The sequence below is a fragment of the Hylaeus volcanicus genome, unplaced genomic scaffold (assembly GCF_026283585.1).
Source record: "Hylaeus volcanicus isolate JK05 unplaced genomic scaffold, UHH_iyHylVolc1.0_haploid 12197, whole genome shotgun sequence".
Lineage (NCBI taxonomy): Eukaryota > Metazoa > Arthropoda > Insecta > Hymenoptera > Colletidae > Hylaeus > Hylaeus volcanicus.
In genome coordinates, this window is record NW_026533147.1 from 839,659 (window position 1) to 861,312 (window position 21,654).

Genomic DNA, 21,654 nt, shown 5'->3' on the forward strand with positions numbered 1-21,654 from the left:
AGTAATAAGGGGAAGAAAATGTTACGATGGAATGGTGTCATTTTTTAAGAGTTATCTATTGACAAATTTACCCTAAATCAGCATTAAAGCAAGTCGATACGATGCATGATATGTCTGTGACGGAAATTTTATTAGGTGAAGTTAATAAAAGATGTCAAATTATCAGAATTAAACTTTAAAAATATATCATTTGTTTTTAAGAAGAATTTAGCTATTAGCATCAATTTTCTTGTGCACTTTTTACTTCTCACATGAAACTAAAACTCGTGTTTAATGTTTTAATAAAGAGAAATTGGATAAAAAAGGCGCAATTTTTTTTTTTTCTCTAACAGAAATACAATTGTTTTTCTTAATAAACAACTTTTAACTATAAAGAAATGCTTTAGGAAATAACAAAAAAAGTGTGGGAAGAGAAACTTAGATCTAGTTATTTTGAAACGGAAGGCCAAAAATAACCAACTCCTCCAAATGGTATAATTTTTTTTTCAAATGACCTCGATAAAGAAGGGTTTTGACAGGTTTTCTTAAGATGGTTAGGTCTAAAAATACGGTTGAAAGGTGTCATGGCACTTGTCGTTATGAATTTCCACATTGTTACAGACCAATTGGGGTGCTGATATCAAACACAATAATTGACTGTTTTAGTGTTCGCGTTTTTACCTCAGGCATAGAGTAAAACTCTTTGGCTATAGCCGATACTTTTGGTAAAAAGCGGCCAGGTATACGAGGAAAATCATGATGCTCAACGTGGTATCCAAGATTGTATGTAAAGTAATTCATAGTACCGTAATAACTATTTGTTTCTTGAAACGAGTCTCCCTACAAGTGTTTAAAAACAAAATTTAGAGGAAGTTTAAGGAAAATCAAGCAAAAGTAAAAAAAACAAGTAAAATACTTTTGGGAAAACATAATGTTCCGAAATAAAGTGTCCAGCAAAAGGATGATAATTCATTGCTATTGTAATGCAAAGACAATCAAGGGAAATACATGCTACAACAAATCAGACGTGAAAAAAGGAAACCCCACCAAAAAAAGTTCCTAAAATAAGATATAATAAGGAATTGATACTCCAATAGTAGGCAATAAGAAAATCAACAATAATAACGGAGATAATATTAACAAAGTCAAGGCGTGACATCTAGTGGAAAACGTGGCATCTTATTGATACTATATTATATATGAAAAATAAAATACGTTACTTTTTTAGGATTTACAAGAAATGGTCGTAAACTATATGTAAACGGAAGTAAACCAATCCAAATGAATTTTCCTAAAAGAGATTGGAACAATCGAGCTTCCAAACGGGTTGGAAGGTCAGGATCAAGCCCTTCAACTCCTAAATAAACATGGTGATCTTGATGATACCGTGCGAAAGGTCTACAAAGAAGATACAAGAGTTTTTTTTTTTTAGTTTCGATGGGGTTTTGAGAATCACCATACATAGCGACGGGTACAGCCATTGGTAAGGAAACTAGAATACTCAATAGATAACTTAATAATCCCTCTGGTACAACAGTTCCATGAGACGTCTCATGAACAGCAGCAAACAATGAATGATTTAATGTTCCGGAAATAAAATAGATTATTAAAAAGAAATTCCAATAGGATAATGTATAAGATGAAACATAATAACTGATAAAAAATTGTAAAAAGACGGTTGAAAACATTAGGATGGCTTGGATAGGATCTGTCCCGTAAAGCTCTTCTATTTCAGGGTATTTTTTTAATATAGCTCGGCGTCGAAAACAATGTGGATGAGGCGAATTGATCCGTATAAAGTCCGTTAACTTGGAATTGGGAAGTAAGCAAAGTGTTTGTGATTCTCTTTCTTCCGTCACTTTAGTTTCAGTCGACGCATATACTTTTCTTTCCATGTTTAGAACAACTTGAAAGAAAAAACAAAGTAAAAGTTAATTGAAGAAAAAAAAATTTTTTTTTTTGAATTGTTTGTTCGTTTTTTACGATTTGTGGCCTAATTTGTATTAAAAAACGACAAGAAAGCGAAATTACAGAAATAATCAACGATAAGTGAATAAAAACACTTTTTACTACTAATTTATTGTAATAGAAATCGGTAATGGACTATTTTTTAATCAATTCATGTGTAAGAGTAGACATTTACAACAAGGCGATAAATCATATGCATGCAAGAATTTTCGTAAGATAAGCTGTTTGTCTGACATGTAGATTAGTACTAAGTTGTGAAATGGGGTTAGTACTAACAATAGCACGAAGCTAAACATAAAAAATACATTAACTTTTACTTACTTTTACAGTACGGTAAACAAAACAAGAGATATGTAAAATGTTTTAAGAGAGCGTCCTGTAAACACAAAGCGTTTTTTTGATGTTTGTTATTTATACAGTTGTTTAACAAAAGAAGATTGCATTTATAAAATATAACTAAAAAATAAAGTACTTTTAATAATTAGAATTCATATGAATCGTAATCGTTTTTTTTTTTTCACTTTGAAAGAGAACAAATTATTTCATTTTTCGTTTTATAAATTTTGAAAAAGGAAACATTAAAGAAAACGAATACGATTGTGTTCGTTGAAATAAAAACACAGATTGGTTAAATGTACAAGAGGAAAATAAGTGTTAAAAGCGACGTTGTAAACAATTTTTTTTATAAAGTGTATGTTTCGAGTGAGCAGAAAATGGGAGAAATTTTTTTAAATATGCTTATTCAAAAATTAAAAACACGCTGGTAAAGTCACAGATTCTAGCACTGTTAAAGTGACTAGTAGAAGTTTTTCCAGTGTATTCTAAGCATGTCACAGTGATTGTCTAATGGAAAATAAACCTCTTGAATCGGGTAATGCTGTATTACAAACAGTTCACTGTTCAGAAGGTGGTCGAGCTTTTAAATTACTACAAGAGCGTCATCGACGTTTGAAAGGAGTTGAAGCAGCGAAAACCGAAATTGATAATGAAACGAAAAAAAGACGAATATGTGATATTCATGAAAAATATACGGGGTCCATTTTAGAAGATTTAGAAGTAGAATTTCAAGAACAAACAGTTGGCTTGATCTCAGCGGAAGAATTCAGAGAGAAGAGACAACGACTTTTAGAAAAAATGGAAGAAAGATCAGAAATGGAATTGGCCAAAATTTCAACGTAGGTTTCTATTAGAATGACCATCTTTTTATTAAAGAAAAGTACGTTATGTATAATTTTAATTTTGCTTTGTTTCTGCTAGACCTGTAAAATCCAATATATTCATTAGTCAAATACAAAAAACGAAACTGTCGTTTATTGATGATTGCAGCACGGATGAAGATGAAATGGATGAGTCTTCTCTAGACATTGTGAAGAAATCAAACGCAGCGTCACATTTCACCTCAAGTAAGTGTCACTGAAAACTCAAGGAGAAATGAAGAAAATGATATTTTCAAGAGAATAACGAAATAAAAAGGGGAATCAAAAAGGATACCACGGTCGATACGTCTTTTTTATGTGTAATCTTTGTTGTATTTCAATAAACACTACAAGAAGGCAATAGCTTTTTAGGATGCAGAAAGAGAAAAACGTTTGTATGAAGAAAAAGAAAAAATTATCAAAGAATACTATTTAGAACAAAAACGTATTAAAGGTAATCAAAAAAAGTAAACGTATGTTTTTATCACTTGTTTAATTATGCCATGCAGAGGAACCCTTAGAGATCACATATTCGTATTGGGATGGACTTGGTCATCGGCGTTGTATTCAAGTAAAGAAAGGTAACGATTATAAAAGAATGTCTAATATGCGTTTTTTAAAAGAAAAAAAAAACAGTTATGATGGTTCAAAATTTCTTCATGTATGCTACTAAGGCACTAGTGTTGGGGAATTTTTATCGTTATGTCGAGAATCATTAGAAAAAGAATTTCCTAAACTTAAATCTATTTCAACGGAGAATTTGATGTATATAAAAGAGGATTTAATTCTGCCGCATGTGAGTGTCAATAATAAATGGGTGTCAAGTAACGTCAGTGTTTAGCAAGTAACTTTTTATGAATTAATCAAAAATAAAGCTAAAGGAAAATCAGGGCCTCTTTTCAATTTTGATGTTCATGATGATGTTCGCTTATATTCGGACGCAAGCGTTGAGAAAGATGAAGTACTGTTTCGTTACTGGTTTTTTATTTGAGATAGATTGACAATGAATTGTTTTAGTCACATGCAGGTAAAATAGTGGATCGGAAGTGGTATAAAGCAAATAAACATATCTTCCCAGCTTCCCGTTGGGAGCTAGTAAGTCATTGACTTTCTAATAAAACAAATTGAAAACGAGTGTTATCCCAATTTTTTCAGTATGATTCTACCAAAACTTATGAAAAATATACTATTCGTGGATCTTATGATCATTCTAAAGAAATTGTTCCTTAAGAAAAGTTTCTCGTTATATTAAAGTCAATAGCATGTTAGCATTTTGAATTGTGTCAATACAAAAAGATGTAAAATTTATTCATTACCTTGTGGCGGTTTTCTGTTTTTCTTAAGAGAACAATAGAGTGGACAACTTGATAAAGATAAAGAAGAATGTGTTTATTGAAGAAAAAACTTGTGTAGGTGACAAAATTTTTTCAAGCAATGAAAATGTTTTGATTACAATTAAAAAAAATGTTTCTTCTTTTTTGCCAACCTGAAGAATTTAAAAAAGAAAGTGTAACAAAAAAAAGAACTTGCTGAAGAAAAGTTTTTCAAAACAAAATGATGGTTTTGTCATTGTATCTAAAAAAGTTTTTTTAAAAATAATAAGAAGAATAGGCCTTGTTCTCTCGTTGGCCAACTGCATACAGTTGAAATATGATGAAGTGTAAGATTTCGATATTCCTCATAATTTAGCATGGTTTTTACAAATCTGTTTGGGTCATTGAAAAGAAGCAGTGCCTGCAGCATGATGATTTTGGCCTGCCGTGTTTCATAGAATTTGTGATTCTAATTAAAAAGTTTTGAGTGTCGAATTCATTGAATACACACATTTTGACTTTAATATATAAAAAAAAATGTAAGTTATTTTTTTTTTTTTTGCATATAAGATGAAAATTTTTTGTTTTGTTTTGTGTAGAGAGTAAATGTCAACTGAAGTTTTTTAAAAGTATTTTTTTTGTTCTATTCATAGCCAATATAGTAGAAAGTGGTAGGTTTTAAATACAAAGCTCTCTTTGACTTTTTTAAAAAAATTGCATGATCACACCTTGCAAACCTTATGACAAGACAATTTTTTTTTTATCTTATACGTAACGCAAAAAAATAAAAAAAGGTTTTAGTGTGAACTCATATAGTTAAGTTAGTTTATAGAATCGAGAAAAGATTTGTTTTGTCAATTTTTTTTGTTTTTAAATAAAAAATTGTGTAGCTGGAAAAGTAGAGTGTTTAAGTGTTGTTTGCTATATGCTGGATAAATTGCTTTTGTGTAATTTGTTTTATTTTTGTAACAGGTTTATCTCGCGTCCTTCACTGTATAAATGGGAATGTTTTACAAGTCAAGTGATGCCCAACTCTAATCTTGTTCTCTTGTTTTTTTCCTTAGAAAAAATGAATTAAATATGTTTTAGTCTCAAAGGATATAGAGTAATGTTTTCGTCAGGATCGGCAGTGATTCCAACAGTGACGGGTACACCTTTTTTAACGGAGCCTGGTTTGCATCCAGGACGTCGAGGTGTATGGAAATTAGGAACCACCTTGGGGCAATATGTGACTGTAGCGAAATCTTCACCGTTTTTATCGCAGTATTCATGTCGTGAATTGTCATTTCACGAGAAGAACACGAGTAAACCAACAGTTTCTAACATTCAAGAAACCAGTAGAAAGGAAGATTTTTGGAAAATGGACACTTGTATGACACAAAACACCTTTTCTTCGAATGGAAGGAAAAATGTGTGTGATCCTTATGTTATACAAAATATTAAGAGTCAAGAAGATTATGTAAATTGTCATGTAAAAGAAAGCATTTCGCAGGACTGTGGCGTGACAAATCATGGTTCCTGTGAGTGCAGACAATTTCAAAGCGAAGATGGAACCTTTCATTTTGTAACTGAACAAAAGACGCAGCAAAAATATGATCCTTGTGCTGAACCTATTTCTAATTTGTCCTTGTCTAATCATGTCGAATGTTGTTTAAAAGATGAGCAAGAATCAAGTTGTTGTAAAAAGAAAAAATGGAAATATAGTTTAAAAAAATCCACGTGGAATGGTGGTGTTGAAAAAATTGTGTCATATGGACTGAGTGACGACAAAGAATTAAACACTGAAAGTATTGAGGGTCATTTGAACACAACAGCGTTTCTATATAACCTTTCGCAAGAAAAGAAGAGTTTTTCAGAAAAATTTGATGAAGAAGAGGACAAATTGGAAGACACATTATGTGTCACTCCTTTATCCAACTCTACTCTCGATACGCCAAGACATGAGCGGCATTGCGAAAGGAGTTCTTTTGGCCTGTATGATACCATTGACATAAAAAAAAACAGTTATGAAGGTTACTTGTCAGAAAGTCAGGTTGGTTTGAATGAGTCTCAACAAGGGTATAGAAGTAAGAAAGATATTTCGTCGATTGACAAAAAGTGTTCTACGGAAGTCGAGTCCTTAGGTTCCACCAATGTTGATAAGGCAACTTTTATTTCATCACCATTATTGGGCCTCGATATGACTGGAAATCAATCATTGAACGATTCAGACGTTTTTTGGATTGATCATGACCAGAAAAGCAATGAGTTGCATTTGGATAAAAGTGACAAGAATTTAAAACATTTTCTTTCAATTCCTAAGGGTGTGTGTGGAATTTGTTGGGAGAAGGATGCAACATCTAAAGAACAAGTAACTGAGCAAGTACGAGAGTTTGATAACGAAATGATTGCATGCCGTGCATGTGGGGTGTTAATTCATCCACAATGTTATGGACTTTTTTACACTCGAGAAGAAAAAGACGTACGAAACGCTTGGTTTTGCGCTGCTTGTGAATATAGTAAATATCGAAAGGATGATTTATGCTTGGTTTCCAAAAGTATCGATGAAAGCGAACAAAACAAACGTTTAAGTGTAGTTGACAAAAAATCACCCACCGATCCATGTTATCGAACAAGCTGTGCTGAAGAGCAAATAAGGAGAGTTGAGCTATTGGATATGACTCAAGAGACTGGAGCAGAAATGCATCAACCTCATGTTGTAATAATATGTTCTTTATGTCAACGTTCTGGGGGTGTTTTTTGTATCGGAGAAGAGCATCTTTGGGTTCATGTCTCATGTGTTTTATATTCGACAGAAGGTCCACAATTTTCTTTGCCTTTTTTTAAAAAGCAGCCTATTTGGATTCGTCGTTATTTAGCATTACAATATCAAAAGCAGTACTCGTGCTATCTTTGTCAAGAATCCACCGGTTTCACTGTTCCATGCAATGCATTAAATTGTTTTTTACGAATGCATATTTCTTGTGCATTTCTTCAAAGGTTTCTACCTCACCAAAATTGTGTTTTTTCGACCTGCGCTCATGCACAACGTCGTGTCAAATTTCTATTTTGTATTCACCATTCTCAATGCGTGGAAAAAATCAAAACAATGTATGTAACTAACACGCCTACTTCGTATGAAACCCATGACGCTTGTCACTCATTTTCTGCACCCTCTAAAGAAAATCAAGCATCAGAACATTCCTTTCCTATGTTAAAATCTTCATGTCTTCCAATCAATCCGTGCTCCTTTCATCCATCCCCTTGGAATGTTGTTCCCCTGTATAAAAATGTGCCGACTCATATGAAAAAAGGAATTCCGTCAGTACATAATCGAACATTTCAAAACAGCAGTCGTAATAAAACGTTTCCCTCTCTTCCAACTGCTGCGTCGCGTCGGCGGTGGAATATGTTATCGAATGAATCTTCGCTTGCTAATTGTGCAGATTGGTATAATCCGGGTATGCCTCCGTCTTCAGCTAACTATAGGCTAGAATCGCATGGAGCCCGATCTATTGATATTAAAAAGCGCTTTCAATCTTCTTTATGCGTTGACTTGACACAGGCGCAAACTTCGCGAAGGCGTACATGCCATGCAAAACGTCGATCAACGAAAACAAATTTCTTTCCACATCGTTTTTCTCCCTCCAAATGGTATGACCGGTCTTCGGACAACGGTACTGATACAGAAGATTTCAGTAAGAACAAGTATTTTTTTCAATACATACAAACACTAGCTTTATGTTGAGCAGTTGGTTCCCCTTTGAAGAGCTCACGTGCACTCAAAATGTCTAGACATTCCAAAAGTCGTCTTCAACCCTTCATGGAATCGTGTACTCCGTACGATGTTTCCCAAGCACAGCGTAGTAAGCAATTGCAGTGTCGTCGGGTAGAAAAGAAAAGGCATAAGGGTGACGAAGAAAGCGGTATGTTGAAAAATGAGAGATTTTTTTTTGTTTTTGTGGTTACGTTTGCACGCTGTTATCAACGCTCATGTCAGATCGGAGAGAATCGATGCATCGATCAAGGACACATTACACACATTCAAGAGATGGTAGAGGTCGACCGCGTCGTGGTACGCGTCATATAAATGGAAGTGATTTTGAGAAAAAAGGTCAAGCTGCTCATTTTGGAATGGGAGCCCATATTATTTTGCGTGGTATTCGTCTAAAGTGGTCTCGTTATGATAGTTTATTTCAAAAAACCTCTTTTTTAACAAACGTGCTTAAACAAAGCATAATTCAAAGTGTTGCGTATGAAGATGCCTTACGGCAATGTCTTTGTAAGCCACACGATTCTCTTGAAGATTCCCTTCATTGTTTAGCTCTTTTTTTGGTTTCAAAACAAACACCGTTTTCAATAGAAAAGTTTTGTGAACCACTTCCTTTTTTGTCACCTTTTGGCGTAAGTATTGAAAACCTGTGTTTATTTGTCATACATGCTTTACATAGATGGAGGATTTAAATACTCATACGAACAAGGGTGCAACATGTCAAGCCCCTACAACTTTTGTTTTCTTTTCCCACGCTAAGCGACGTCAAGTTACTTCAACTAAAATCCCACGGCACACTTTTCAAGAAGACGAACAAAGAGATACCACCCAATCAACAATGTATCCCGCATCAAGTGAAAAGTCGCAAGTATTACGCTTGAACTATAAAAGTCCTAAATGTTGTGAACAGAATGTTCAAGTAGATTCATTTCCTATGAACCATAAAAAAGAAAAAATTTTACAAGAACCACAAGGCACTGTCATGGGTTCTTTTGGTGTGGGTCTCTGGAAGAAACATGTTGCTCACGAAGCAATTTTGCAGAGTGAGCACGAAAAAATGTTATTTGAGCAGGTTGATATTTTAGAAAAATCATTGCAACAAGATATCAAAAACACCCAACTTGCGTGGACATTACCTGTCGTGAAAGATATTTGGAAGGAAGATATAAAAGAATTTCCTCGGTTTTTATATTTTTGCTTTATCGGGTTTTTATTGCATTGTTCATGTTCTCAGCAGTCTTATTTGCAAACAAATCAAAGGTTATTTGATTTTTTTTTAAAACCAATTCCAAAAGACTTGTCTAAAACGTTTCTTGATTCTTTGAAAATGTTGCAAGAGGTGTTTAAAAAATGGACTGTCAATGAACTTTGCCAGTCTTTAGCATGTGTAAGAAAATGCTACTCATACCACCAAGATAATTTTTTATTCCTTCAACCGTATTTTGCAACATTATTTTTTCAAAAAATCATGAATGGAAGTACACTAAAAGCTATTCAAAGTCATCTTGGATGTTTAGAACTGTTTGAAAATAATCTGTTAACATATCTAACACCTCATAACTCTTTATCAACAGGTGTTCCAATGTTAGCCGATCTGGAGGTTCCTTTAGAAAAGAATACGAATACATTGATGGGACACTGGCGGGATTTAGTGCAAGCTCAAAAAAACAGAGCAGGATCTTCTGTTTCAGATGTTACGGCAGCCACATCTTTACCACAAGCAGCGACGACGTCGCAGATTTTTACACCGATTCAGGATCCAGATCCATTGACCGAAAAAAAAACATCCTTGTATACGCTGCTTCCCGATATCATCCTTTCACAGACTATGTGTACGCAACGGAAGTTCGACAAAAGTGAGGAGAACAGTTTGAATGCAAGGAGAGTGTCATTGCAGCAAGAAACTGATAATTTCAAAGTTCATGTAGCGACATGTCCATTAAGTACACCTCAAGCAACAGGTCACACCTTGTTTAATAAAAGTGAGTACGAAACGCCAGTTCACACAACTGACAGTGACACACCTCATACCGCCACTTCACTTTTCACTGAGATGCCAGCAGAGAGAACACGCTATCGCATTTTACGAGACATGTTATGGGATGTCAATGTTTCATCTCAATTGTTTGATTTTAATGTTCTTAAAAAACTTGATTGGTTAAAAAAAAAACAGACACAAACTGACGATTTAGAAGAGTCCTTATCAGGCATTGGTGTAACACCACGCCATTCCGAGTATTCTTTTGTAAAGCAACAAATTGGTTATTATCTTTCGTTGCTGAACAAAGTTACTACAAAATTAGATTTAACAAAAAATATGTATTGCAAAGCTATAACTTTAGATGAACAAATGCCTTTAAAATTACATCATCAACCACAAGCTGAAGCGTTAATTCATCTATTTTGCTCTATTACATCCAAATGGGGTCGTATTGCGTCCCAATGTGTTCGTGGTCTTTCGGATCGAACATCTGTCGCTTGCATGCGTTCTCAGAATTGCTTCAAGGAATTCATCACCCCGTGTTTGATTCAAGATACGAAGAATATGTCTTCTGCAACGTCTTTTCTCACTGTACCAGACGCTTCACAGGCGATTGTAAAAGTTCAGACAAGTGCGACTTCTTTAAATAAGCTCCACACTTCTACGTCAGGAAATCGTATAAAGTATTGTTGTATTTGTTTTGAAGAAGAATGGGAACCAGATAATCCGGTTCTGACATGCGTACGATGTTTCACATCTCTTCATAAGAAATGCTACATTGTACCGGAGTCTACCGCTGACGATGAAAATGAAGCTTTCTTCTGCAAGAGGTGCACTTTAGAAAAAAAAAGACATGGTAAACAATGAAAGCTTTCTATAAGACTTACATCACTTGCCATCTTTAAAAATAAGCTCCACATAAATGTCAAATAATATTCATAGTCAGTAATTAGTCTTGACGGTTTATTTTTGTCGTCAATAGATCGTACAAATTAAGGGTGAACATGTTGAAATGAAGATTTTTTTTTAATGATTACGCAATCTTGTCACCTTTATCTAATTTTTTGTCCTCATGCTGTAGATATGTTTATATCGGGTTCAATTCGATGTGACTTTTGTAATACGTTGGGCGGAGCGTTAAAACATACCAAGGAAGGCGGATGGGTTCACGTGTTGTGTGCATTGTTTCTATTACCAGCCGTGGTTCCAGAAGATTTACAGACATTCGACCATTGGGACGTTTCGATGATTCCAATGTCGTCTCAAGCAGTAAATTGTTCTGTTTGCTGTATGTCAAATTGGAAACCGCATATGAAACGTTGCCTACCAATAAAAGAAGCAATGGGTGACGAGACGGATGTTTTCACAGCTTCATATTCTGAGTATCATTTAGAAAGCTTTCCTCTTCGCACCAGTGATGCCCCACCCCATTATCCGATGTCTTTGTACCGCGCGCATCGTCGTGGCGTTTGCGTTTCATGCTCTTATGAAAAGTGTGAACGTTCGTTTCATCCTTTTTGTGCGTGGCTTGCTGGAATGTATGTTAAGGTGACTCTCAAAAATAACTCTTTCTACCCTTGGAACAAAAAAATAGCTGGTTAGAACAATCTCGAAGCCTTGATTTTTGTTCATGTTTTTTTTTTCAGAAATGTGCAGTAAACAAGATGAAACATTGAGATTAAGAAACGAGGCTTTTTTTTTAACCATGGATCAAATTTATTTTCCTATGCTTCAATTTGAAATTTTTTGTTTTGATCATTCACCATCATGCACCACCATTTTTCACAAGGAAGAACTTGTGACGCGTTCTTCGAGTTATCAGCGTTGTTTGCGGCAACAGGAGTTCATGAATCGAGATCTTTACCCAAATGGAACATATACTGTAGCTTCACAACATCATTTGATTAACGGAGGTTGTAAAACATCAAGGCAACCATGTCAAGAATTGTTGATTCAAGACACATTGAGTGTACCGCACGCAACCACGATTCCGACAAATCTTCATGCATTTGATGCTTCGGGTGCTAATGATATGAAGGAAAAAAATATGCATGTAAGATATAATGTAAAAATCGTTATGGGAAAACACAATAAGGAAATTCTTCTATGCCATGTTTTAGATTAATGCTGGCTATCGTGATACTATACTCGATACATATTATGATCATATATGCTGTATTTGCTTTACACACGCGCATTCAGACGCCAAGTCTGCTGACCAGCGTTTAAGACATTGTCGTCGTTGCGGTTTAGCCGTTCACCCAGTGTGTTACAATGATGAAGGATTAAGACTTCGAGTTTTTTCACCAACATTACTTTCCAAAAAGTCCACTGCACTGAATACGAAGGAATCCTATGACATTTTGTTAAATTATCTCGTGTCTGTGGAGACTCAATTCGAAAAACCTAAAGAACTCTTTCCTTTAACGGATTTACTTTGTAAAATCGAAGCTTATAATATTTTGCAGTTGGATTTGGTATGTTCACGGATTTATTAAAAGAATGGTTCATTTCAGTTCAATGAAAAGGCTATTTGAAAAAAAAAATTATGTCACGTTTTTTTTTGTTAGCCTCAGGTTTTTTTCCCTTCGTTGAAGAATCTCGATGTAACTACTTTACAAGATATCTATTTTACATGCGATGTTTGTTCTAACGGATACGTTCCTGAGCATGTTGTTTGTGTTGTATGTGGACGTAAAGGCGGAGCTTTGCGGATTTTGCATGTTGAAGATTCGGAGAGGAAAAACTCTAGTTCTCGAGATACTGTGGCAGAGATGTTCATTCATGTGGTGTGTGCTACGTATGCACCTGGGATTTCTATTGAAGACTCCAATGGGTTGTTTAGTGTTAAAACACTTGACACCATAATCAAATCAGATTTTTATGGTAGCAACAAGTGCCAGTTATGTGATTCAAAGGATGGTATCACGCTTCCTTGTTCGTATCCTAGTTGTTCTGTTTTCAACCATGCAAGATGTTTACAGCACCACAATTGTTGGTTAGGGCTGCATAGTGCAGTAGAAAGATTCTTAGATGAGGAAAAACCAATAAAACCATTGCCAGGTAGATGGAATTAAAAAATCGTTTTTGGGAGCGTACCTTCACTTTTCCTTTTACAGAAGTGAAACTACACCCCCAAAATTTGTCACAAATTCACACTTTCTGTTATACTCATACAAAATTAAAACTAAAATATACAAGGCAACCTTTACATTCAAGTCTGCAGCGTATGAAAGAATTATTGGAACAGGTAGGCACTGACCCTTTGATGAAGTTGTTTCTCTTACCATTTTGATTTTAGCTACGTGTTAAAACCTGTGGTGTTAAAAATCGAGTTTTATCCAAAGAAAATGAAATTGCAACATTTCTTAAGTTGTTGCAATTAAAAAAACCTTTGCTTACAGTAAAAGAAGCACGTTCAAACAATGTCGCTTCCTTAATATCCAGCGAAAAACTTATTCCGTTTTTATCTATGGATACTAAATATGACGCGGCATACATGTGTGTTTATTTGTGTTTCCGAAAACGTATTATTAACGGTTTTTTTTTTCAAAAGAAACAAAGGGTATACTGTTACGTCGTCCACAAAATGGAATACGACATTAGATTATGAGCCAGTTCGACTATTTCCAGAAAAACCAATTTTAAATAGCCGAACCGTTCCATATGTATTAGAAGAAGTTACAACTAAAGTATTAGAGGCTTCAGTAGGATCAGGTAGTGATTCACATTGTTTGAAAAAGTTGATATATTTTTTAATATTAATGTAGAGACACTGCTCGAAGCGTTACCTCCTTTTACAAAATTGTCATTAGACAAATTATATGTTTTAGGGCAAGCAAGAGCACTAACTGTTAGTGAATTGAGACATGTTTCAATATGCTCAACTTGTTAAATCTAAAGTAACAGTCTGTATTGCCTTTTAGATAGCGGAAATTGTGGATTTTTCACGAATGTTATTGCCGGATTATCAGCGGCGGCGACGAGGAAGGCCCTCGGCAAAAGAAAAAGTGATACGAGTTTTAACAACTGGAGCGCTTCAATATCTCAAAGCGCAAAAACATGCACATGAAACCCTGCAGGATGTCGTGAAACGCTTGCCGTTGGAATCAATGAAACCTTGCGATTTCACGTTTTGGGTTGAAGCATCCACTATTGCTGATCAATACGGTAAATCATTACAAGCCATTTTATGTGGAACAACAAACGGTGCAAATGAATGGATGGCGTTATCATCTTCTAAGAAAACACTGTTTACAACGTATCAACGACAACACAATCAGAATGGCATGTTAGTGCCCGATAATAAATCTATGATAACAACATCCGTGGAAGAGACAACAAAATCGTCGCCTCTCCATATGGATGAACAGCAATTTTGGGAATCGCCACAAAATAACGACCCTTCAACACCGCAGGTGTCGGAAGTCGATGTTTCTTTACAAACACAAGTGTATGTTGTCATGCGAAAGAATAATTCTATTTAATTGTTAAAAATTGATACCAATTGTTTTTAGCAAAAACGTGTCAATGGCTTTAAAGGAACGACTTTTAAATGAGAAAAACATTCAAGATCAACAACATTTTGTTGACTTTGCGTGTGAGTCAAAAAGCCATGGAACAGACAGCTCTTTCTGTAAGGAATGTCTTACTATTCAACATGTTAGTCATGGTGTTGTTTATTTACTTTGCATTTACCTTTGTTTTTCTTGTTAGGGCGGTGACCGGAACCAAGATGCGCATGTTTTTAGTGCATTAGGTGAAACGACAACGCACGAAAGTCAGAGTTGCTTAAACACCAATCTTAACGTTCAGGTATGTGTTACTGAACAAATCGAAAAACAACATGTTATTCAGGCCTCCGTGGAGGAAGCATTGTCGTCATCAGGTGGTCATGTGGTAACGTCATCAAGTTCTTTACTGGATAGCCGCGTAGAAGACTTTTCGACAGTAGTAGACACTTTCGAAAAGGCGTCTAAATCATCTCCGAATGGTTATGTAAAAGAGTCACCACCCCTCTTCAATAGTCATGTGGAAGACACTGGGGGCTTACCCGATAATTTGCTAGAGGCGTCATTGTCTGTAGAGTACAGTCTTGAACAAAAAACAGTGCTTTTTTCGGAGAATCATTTGGAAACAAACACGTTGCCTCTACTGAACAGTCAGTGTGGAACGGCAAGCCTGCACTCACTTAAAGGCAAGGGTAAAGCCGTGGCGTCGGCCTTAGCAGAGGACCACGCCGAAGGGACAAGGCCGCTTGTACCAGAAACTCACGTCGAAGGGACAAATCCGCCCGGACCAGAGACTCACGTCGAACCGACAAAGCCGCGTGTACCAGAAGCTCAGGTCGAACCGACAAACCCGCGTGTACCAGAAGCTCAGGTCGAACCGACAAAGCCGCGTGTACCAGAAGCTCAAGCCGAACCAACAACACCGCCCGTAACAGAAACTCATGTTAAAGAAGTCCTGTCGTCGCCGGAAGGTAGTATACACGACGCGTCGCCGCCGGTGCAAAATTGTATTGTGAAGAAGGGTGTGTTAGTAGAGAAGGTGTGTGAAAGTGCATTGTATCATAAGTCGAAGTAGATGTAATGCGGTACATGTTGGCGTCAGATTGTTAGTGAGTCTCCTGTTGTGAATTTGGAAAAAAAAAAAGCTGGGAACATTTTGAATAAAAAACCTGAATTGACGATGGTCGATGCAAATACTGTATTGCATAGAAACGTTTCGGGTATGTAGTGTATTCTTTATCTAAACGCAGCTTGCTAACGAAGATGATGTGGTGTAGATAAAATAAGTACGGACCCATGTGAGTCAAGTTGTATTGCAACACGTTTACGTCGTTCAGTTCGTAAGCGACATACGCTGGGTATGTCAGAAGAGAAGAAAGAGGAAGAGGGTGTTTTGGATAATGCAGGACAGAATGAATCCCGAATTTCGACGCGTGGGCACAAAGTAGAAAAAGCTACTAAAGTCGAATTTCTTGACGTGTATCAAATTGTTGCTAACACAGTCCTGTCATCTTTTGAGACTGTAAAAGAATTGGAGAATTTTTGTTGGTTTCATATATCATTCAGCGTCTCACAGAATGGAAAAAGTACAGACTTGCATGTTGGTGATAACGAAGATTTTTTTTTCTTATCGAAAAAATATGTTGATGATAAAGTGCATCCTACCTCTTTTACAGAGTCCCTCCAACTTTGCGGTAAGCACAAATTGAATGGAGTCGATTCAAAAGCATAATGTTGTTTTTTTATTAGATCTATTCTCAGCAGTTGCGCTGCATGAAGTACGAACGGTAGTTGTAAGGCCAATAAAGCCAAGTCCAACCAATATTTGCAATAGCATCCTTTGTATGTTTCAATCGTTGCGATCTGCGAAAAATGACAGTCACATGTACGATAAAATAATTTTTAATGACAATTTGTACACAACAACTATTGGATTTTGTCAGACCACTATTGAGTTTTTTATTTTTACAACCTGAAAATATAAAATTGTTTCAGAAACTATGTCAGGACGCTGTAAAAGGAAACATTCAATCTTTAGAAGAAGTACATACAACATACATCAGTTGCCTAACAAATCCCTCTATGAAATTATTAGTTTTAAAACGAGAGGATGTTTGGTTACATTTTTCTTGGTATGGAAAGTATGTTCGTGATAAGTCATTCAATCAAGTAATGATTGAAAAATGGTTACCCCCCGTGGGCAACAATTTACGTCAACCTCGACGGTATCCAACTCTGACTCAAGCGGCGGTTGATGACGTTACGCGCTATTTCCAACATTTAATTGGGTGGGTATTGCAACAAGTTGATAATCCGTCAGCAGCTCTTTGCAACATTCCAGGATGGAATACACACAATTCATTATGGAACGATACAAATGTTTTCGTACGTTATAAGAAAAAAGAAATTTATTTGTTTTGCACCGGTCATGATTTTCTAGTCTCTTTTCTATTTAACACAATCCGTTCGAATTTTTTGTACGACATTATGGAAATGGAGAGAAGGTTTAGTAGTCGGGTATGGAAGTCCTTTACTAGCGAATTCTCAACGTTTTAAATTTCATCAAAAAGACAATCAAGTAGTCTTCTGAATTTTAAAAAGTCATATCACAACACGCTATTTTTATTAGAAATATCCAGAGTTATACGGGGAGAGGAAACAAGGTGCTTTACTATGTTCACATGAAGAGGACACTGAACTGGAAAAGCCTCAATATTTTACTAACTACTCGTATCTCGTTTACTTTGAAATATCAGAAACTTTTGTTTTTGAATGGTGTTCTTTAACTTTATGGGATTTTGTTGAAACGAAAAATCTAACAACAACAACAACAACAACAACAACAAAGTAGGATGCTATTTGAATTCGAAACTACTTTTGTATTGATTCTATTTTTCAGTGTGAGCAAGTTATTCGAATTGGATTCCAAATATCATATTCGCTCGTTTCTTACATGGACGACGCTTAGTAATTGTTACGAGTGCCAAAAGCCGCTTATGTCGTACTGGAAAGATAAAACTCCTTCAGAATTTTTACTTTGCCGTAAGTGTTTTGATAACGACATTTTATGAAAAATGTGATTTTTTTCAACTTTTGTTTATTTTCATGTAAATAGAAAATCTATCTCGTGGAAGCAAAAATGGAAAAGACAAAGTTTTAACCTTAATCAAATGTCACAATACGACATGTCGAGAATGTGTGGAGAAAACATTAGCGAACTGCAAAACACTATCTTCGTGGGATACATGTGCAACGTGGAAGTGTTCGCAGTGTCGTCGGCCAGCGGATTCAACCGAAACAACAAAAACAGAGTACGTCAGCTTGTATGTGTGTATATGCGTTTGTATGAGACGTTTCGTTTTTTTCACAGAAACGTGACAGTCCACGAATCTGAACGATCTTTATCTACCGGTTCGGGAAAAGATACATTTTCCGCAACATTTAAATCTTTACAAACGTGCAAAAACTTTTCTTGTCGAACAGATTCTATGCTGGATTATAAACTTAAAAAACAATGTGGAAAAGTGTCATGGAGAATAGGATTAACATCAAAAGAAAAAAAGCGTCAGAAATCAGATATGAAAGATTTTTATCAAGCGTCACATGAATTGAAAAAATTTCGTAAACAAAAGTAAAAGAATTTTCTTGCTTTTAAATTTTTCAAGACGACCATTCCACATGCGCATGTTTCATGTTGTCAACATGAATTGAAAACAAAATAAAATCACAGACGATTCTTGTATTGAACTATTATTTATTTTTTTGTCAAAATGCTTCTAGCTGCCTTAATTAACGTCAAAAAAAATATATTGTTAAAAATGTTACTTTTTTATGTATGTTTTTTGTAAAGACTAAACATTAACGAATTTCACCGAAAAATTGAAGTAGGCCTGGTAATTACGGCAAAACGTAACAGGTCACCCAAAATTGACAGTATTCCATTGTCATGCGAAAAAAATGATCTGTGCCAAAACATACAAACATACTTTAAAAAAATTAACCCTGTTTCAGTGGATCAAGAGCTTTTTAGTTTGTAACCCCTGAAACTTTGAAAAGGCACGGACGTTGAGCAGTACGCAGAAATTCCTTTGTTATGATTGTAGTGCAAAGGTTTTAAAATTCCTGCTATCCTCTTGATTTCCGTAAGCCACCAAAAAAAAAAAAATTGGTATTTACTTTGAGGTAAAAGTCTTATTTTTAAATGTTATACCAGTCTTGATTGTTTTTATATGTATAGGATTTTTTTTTCTTCAATTCAAAAAAAGTTATATAAGTAATCTATAACTCGAAACGTAAACTTTTGATCGCCTGTTATGACAATGAGTCATCCTGAACCACCATTTGCTTCTGCTTCTCTTTATGTTGGAGACCTTCATCCTGATGTAAACGAAACAATGCTCTTTGACATTTTCAATGATATCGGTCCAGTTGTATCAATCCGAGTTTGTCGTGAATCGTCCTCCAGAAAAAGCTTAGGATATGCTTACGTTAACTATCAATGTGTTAGCGATGGTAAAGTAGTTTTTTTAAAGTCTTTTGTAGACTTTTTTTTTTCGGCGAAATAAAATTTCCTTTGCTTTTATTTTATAGCTGAAAGGGCATTGGATACATTGAATTATACACCTATTAAATCGACGCCTTGTCGTATTATGTGGAGTCATCGTGATCCTTCTTTAAGGCGTTCAGGAAATGGAAATATTTTTGTTAAAAATCTTGATAAAGTGATTGATAACAAGGCTTTGTATGATACTTTTTCTTTGTTCGGGAATATTCTATCCTGCAAAGTCGCTACAGACGAGAACGGTCTATCTAAAGGCTATGGTTTTGTACATTATGAATCCGAAGACTCTGCTCGGCATGCTATTGATAAGGTCAATAATATGCAGGTACGCGACAAAAATTAACGCTTACTTTTTTAAATGTGTTACATTAGATTGAGTCGAAAACCGTTTATGTTGGTCTTTTTAAAAAACGTTCAGAACGTCGCAGTGAAGCGGGAGAAATCTTTACGAATGTATACGTTAAAAATTTTCCTAACGCATGGACAGAAGAAACATTAAAAAGCATTTTTGGTAAATATGGTGAAATTACAAGTGTCGCACTTTGTCATGATCGCGCCAATCGACCATTTGCTTTCATCAATTTCGCGGAGCCAGCTGCAGCAAAAACCTGTGTTGAAAGTTTGCATGGTAAAAAAACAACGTCTTCTGGGATAGTAGAAGAGAATGATCATAAAAAAACGGATGTTGAAGAACCAAAACAAGAGATTGACACGACGAAGGAAAAAGTAGAGGACAAAAACATGAACCAAGAGGAGCAAGTAGTGACTGAAAGCAAAAATTACAAAACACTTGATGAGAATGTAAAAGAAAATGATTTGAAGCAAGTGGATAATTTGGTAGAAGACAAACAGTTACAAGACATTCCATCCGAATTAGAGAGTGGCTTGTATGTTCAAAGAGCTATGAGTAAAGCTGAAAGGAAAAGTCATTTAAAACAAGCCAGCTCACCTATGGGTTCAAAACAAAAACAGTCTCCTGTAAATCTTTTCATAAAAAATTTAGAGCCCACTGTAAGATGATTTCCAATAGAAGGAAAAATAAATTATATTTTTTTTGTTTATACTAGGTTACAGATGATTTGTTGCTTGAGGCTTTTTCTAAATTTGGCACAGTGCTATCAGCTAAAGTGATGAGGGATGAGTTAGAAAATTCAAAAGGGTTTGGTTTTGTTACGTTTGCTTTTGCGAATGAAGCAACGAGTGCAGTAACAGCTATGCATTTAAATATGTTTCATGGAAAACCACTTTATGTTGGATTAGCGGAGAAACGTGATGTACGATTTTTTTACCTTCCACTTATTACCATCATGACAACGTTTTGTTTTTGTTTACTGTAGCATCGTTCTGCTCGATTACAACAACGATTTCGAGCCTCGAATAATGCAATGCGTTTTGCTGCGTATACTATACCTTCTGCACAACCTACAGTAGCGCCAATGATGATGAATCATGGTAATAGTTTAACTCCTCAACTGGTACCATTTCATCAAAATGCGCCGAATGCTTCAATTTATTACGGATCGGGAAATATTTCCAATTTACAACATCCTATACCGGTTCACACAAATGTAAGGAGTCCTATACCTCAGATGCCTTATGTTGGAGGACATCTTCCAGTGTCAGGTAGCACTGCTGTGTGGCCACAGCGTGAGGCATTAGGAGCTAGTCAATCGTTCGCGAATACGACCTCTATCCCAACAAGTAATTATCCGACCTACCCCTTAGCACAAGGTAAGTGTTGCTTTTAAATAGTTTTCAAACCTCTTTTTCTTTTGAAAAGAAATTTGAGAAAGCATTAAGGAAACTTGCTTTTTATAACTAGCGTGTTACTGATTTGTTTCTATCCTTTTTTAGGTGTGGCGACAAATGTAGGCAATAATGTGGGACTTCATCCAAATTTTACTTTCACACCACAAGCAAGAAATAGGCAAGGTTTCGCAACAACGCATGCAGAACCCTCAACGGTAACATCGCAATCTCAAGTGCAACACTTGACAACGGGGCTACCTCAATCTGATGTTAATCTTGTACCATCTAAAGCAACAGCTCTTTCAGCTCAAATGTTAGCTACAGCGCATCCTCAAATACAAAAAAAATTATTAGGGGAAAAATTATTTCCATTAATACATAAACGTCAACCAGATTTGGCTGGTAAAATCACTGGAATGATGCTGGAAATGGATAATGTTGAATTACTTTCACTCCTTGATTCCGATTCAAGACTTGATGCTAAAGTCAATGAAGCCTTGGGTGTTTTACGACGACACCAACAAGGACTTACCACTACTCAGACTACTAGTGCGTGCCAGGCGTCCACCCTCTCAACCACAAAACCCGGCACCTTACTCTCGGGGCCTTCCGTCATTAACACAACGGAAATACCTAACGCATAAG

The 21,654-nt window shown here is 35.6% G+C and overlaps 4 protein-coding genes and 2 long non-coding RNA genes across 15 annotated transcripts; 4 read left to right on the forward strand and 2 right to left on the reverse strand.

Moving 5' to 3' along the window:
- Positions 1-184: 184 nt before the first annotated feature.
- Positions 185-1,874, reverse strand: LOC128882869 (sphingolipid delta(4)-desaturase DES1-like). Of its 2 annotated transcripts, XM_054134665.1 has the most exons (6): positions 1,441-1,874; positions 1,200-1,377; positions 1,027-1,138; positions 896-954; positions 661-819; positions 185-613 (listed from the first exon to the last, which is right to left on the reverse strand). In XM_054134665.1, the coding sequence occupies exons 1-6, from the start codon at positions 1,872-1,874 to the stop codon at positions 428-430; spliced, it is 1,128 nt and encodes a 375-aa protein (XP_053990640.1). In that variant the 3' UTR covers positions 185-427. The 2 variants fall into 2 exon arrangements, with proteins under 2 accessions (XP_053990640.1, XP_053990639.1); XM_054134664.1 differs by having other exon boundaries at positions 1,200-1,874.
- On the forward strand, positions 522-2,012 carry LOC128882870 (uncharacterized). Of its 2 annotated transcripts, none has more exons than XR_008458593.1 (3): positions 522-610; positions 666-1,801; positions 1,881-2,012. It is a non-coding gene; the product is annotated as an uncharacterized LOC128882870 (long non-coding RNA). The 2 variants fall into 2 exon arrangements; XR_008458592.1 differs by lacking the exon at positions 1,881-2,012 and having other exon boundaries at positions 666-1,462; positions 1,517-1,657.
- Positions 2,013-2,630: 618 nt separating this feature from the next.
- Positions 2,631-4,669, forward strand: LOC128882923 (uncharacterized). 2 transcript variants are annotated; one of them, XM_054134770.1, is made up of 10 exons: positions 2,631-3,122; positions 3,205-3,350; positions 3,402-3,463; positions 3,516-3,597; positions 3,653-3,724; positions 3,818-3,939; positions 3,985-4,104; positions 4,161-4,238; positions 4,299-4,407; positions 4,488-4,669. In XM_054134770.1, the coding sequence occupies exons 1-9, from the start codon at positions 2,794-2,796 to the stop codon at positions 4,371-4,373; spliced, it is 1,086 nt and encodes a 361-aa protein (XP_053990745.1). In that variant the 5' UTR covers positions 2,631-2,793; the 3' UTR covers positions 4,374-4,407; positions 4,488-4,669. The 2 variants fall into 2 exon arrangements, with proteins under 2 accessions (XP_053990745.1, XP_053990744.1); XM_054134769.1 differs by having other exon boundaries at positions 2,632-3,122; positions 4,299-4,669.
- Positions 4,670-4,908: 239 nt separating this feature from the next.
- LOC128882899 (uncharacterized) lies at positions 4,909-19,170 on the forward strand. Of its 7 annotated transcripts, XM_054134733.1 has the most exons (28): positions 4,909-4,995; positions 5,056-5,127; positions 5,429-8,133; positions 8,188-8,361; positions 8,436-8,839; positions 8,887-11,044; positions 11,270-11,785; positions 11,835-12,241; positions 12,309-12,665; positions 12,759-13,251; positions 13,308-13,438; positions 13,490-13,689; positions 13,745-13,905; positions 13,959-14,041; positions 14,115-14,641; positions 14,706-14,850; positions 14,905-15,003; positions 15,046-15,738; positions 15,802-15,919; positions 15,977-16,393; positions 16,449-16,584; positions 16,643-17,084; positions 17,140-17,277; positions 17,329-17,546; positions 17,599-17,741; positions 17,815-18,010; positions 18,070-18,881; positions 18,937-19,170. In XM_054134733.1, the coding sequence occupies exons 3-27, from the start codon at positions 5,565-5,567 to the stop codon at positions 18,332-18,334; spliced, it is 11,190 nt and encodes a 3,729-aa protein (XP_053990708.1). In that variant the 5' UTR covers positions 4,909-4,995; positions 5,056-5,127; positions 5,429-5,564; the 3' UTR covers positions 18,335-18,881; positions 18,937-19,170. The 7 variants fall into 7 exon arrangements, with proteins under 7 accessions (XP_053990708.1, XP_053990703.1, XP_053990707.1 ...); XM_054134728.1 differs by having other exon boundaries at positions 14,905-15,738; XM_054134732.1 differs by having other exon boundaries at positions 13,311-13,438; positions 14,905-15,738.
- Positions 14,647-15,027, reverse strand: LOC128882903 (uncharacterized). Its single transcript, XR_008458605.1, has 2 exons — positions 14,887-15,027; positions 14,647-14,839 (listed from the first exon to the last, which is right to left on the reverse strand). It is a non-coding gene; the product is annotated as an uncharacterized LOC128882903 (long non-coding RNA).
- Positions 19,019-21,653, forward strand: LOC128883119 (uncharacterized). Its single transcript, XM_054135129.1, has 6 exons — positions 19,019-19,211; positions 19,290-19,585; positions 19,633-20,271; positions 20,328-20,534; positions 20,598-20,991; positions 21,115-21,653. The coding sequence occupies exons 1-6, from the start codon at positions 19,019-19,021 to the stop codon at positions 21,651-21,653; spliced, it is 2,268 nt and encodes a 755-aa protein (XP_053991104.1).
- The last annotated feature ends 1 nt before the right edge of the window (position 21,654 follows it).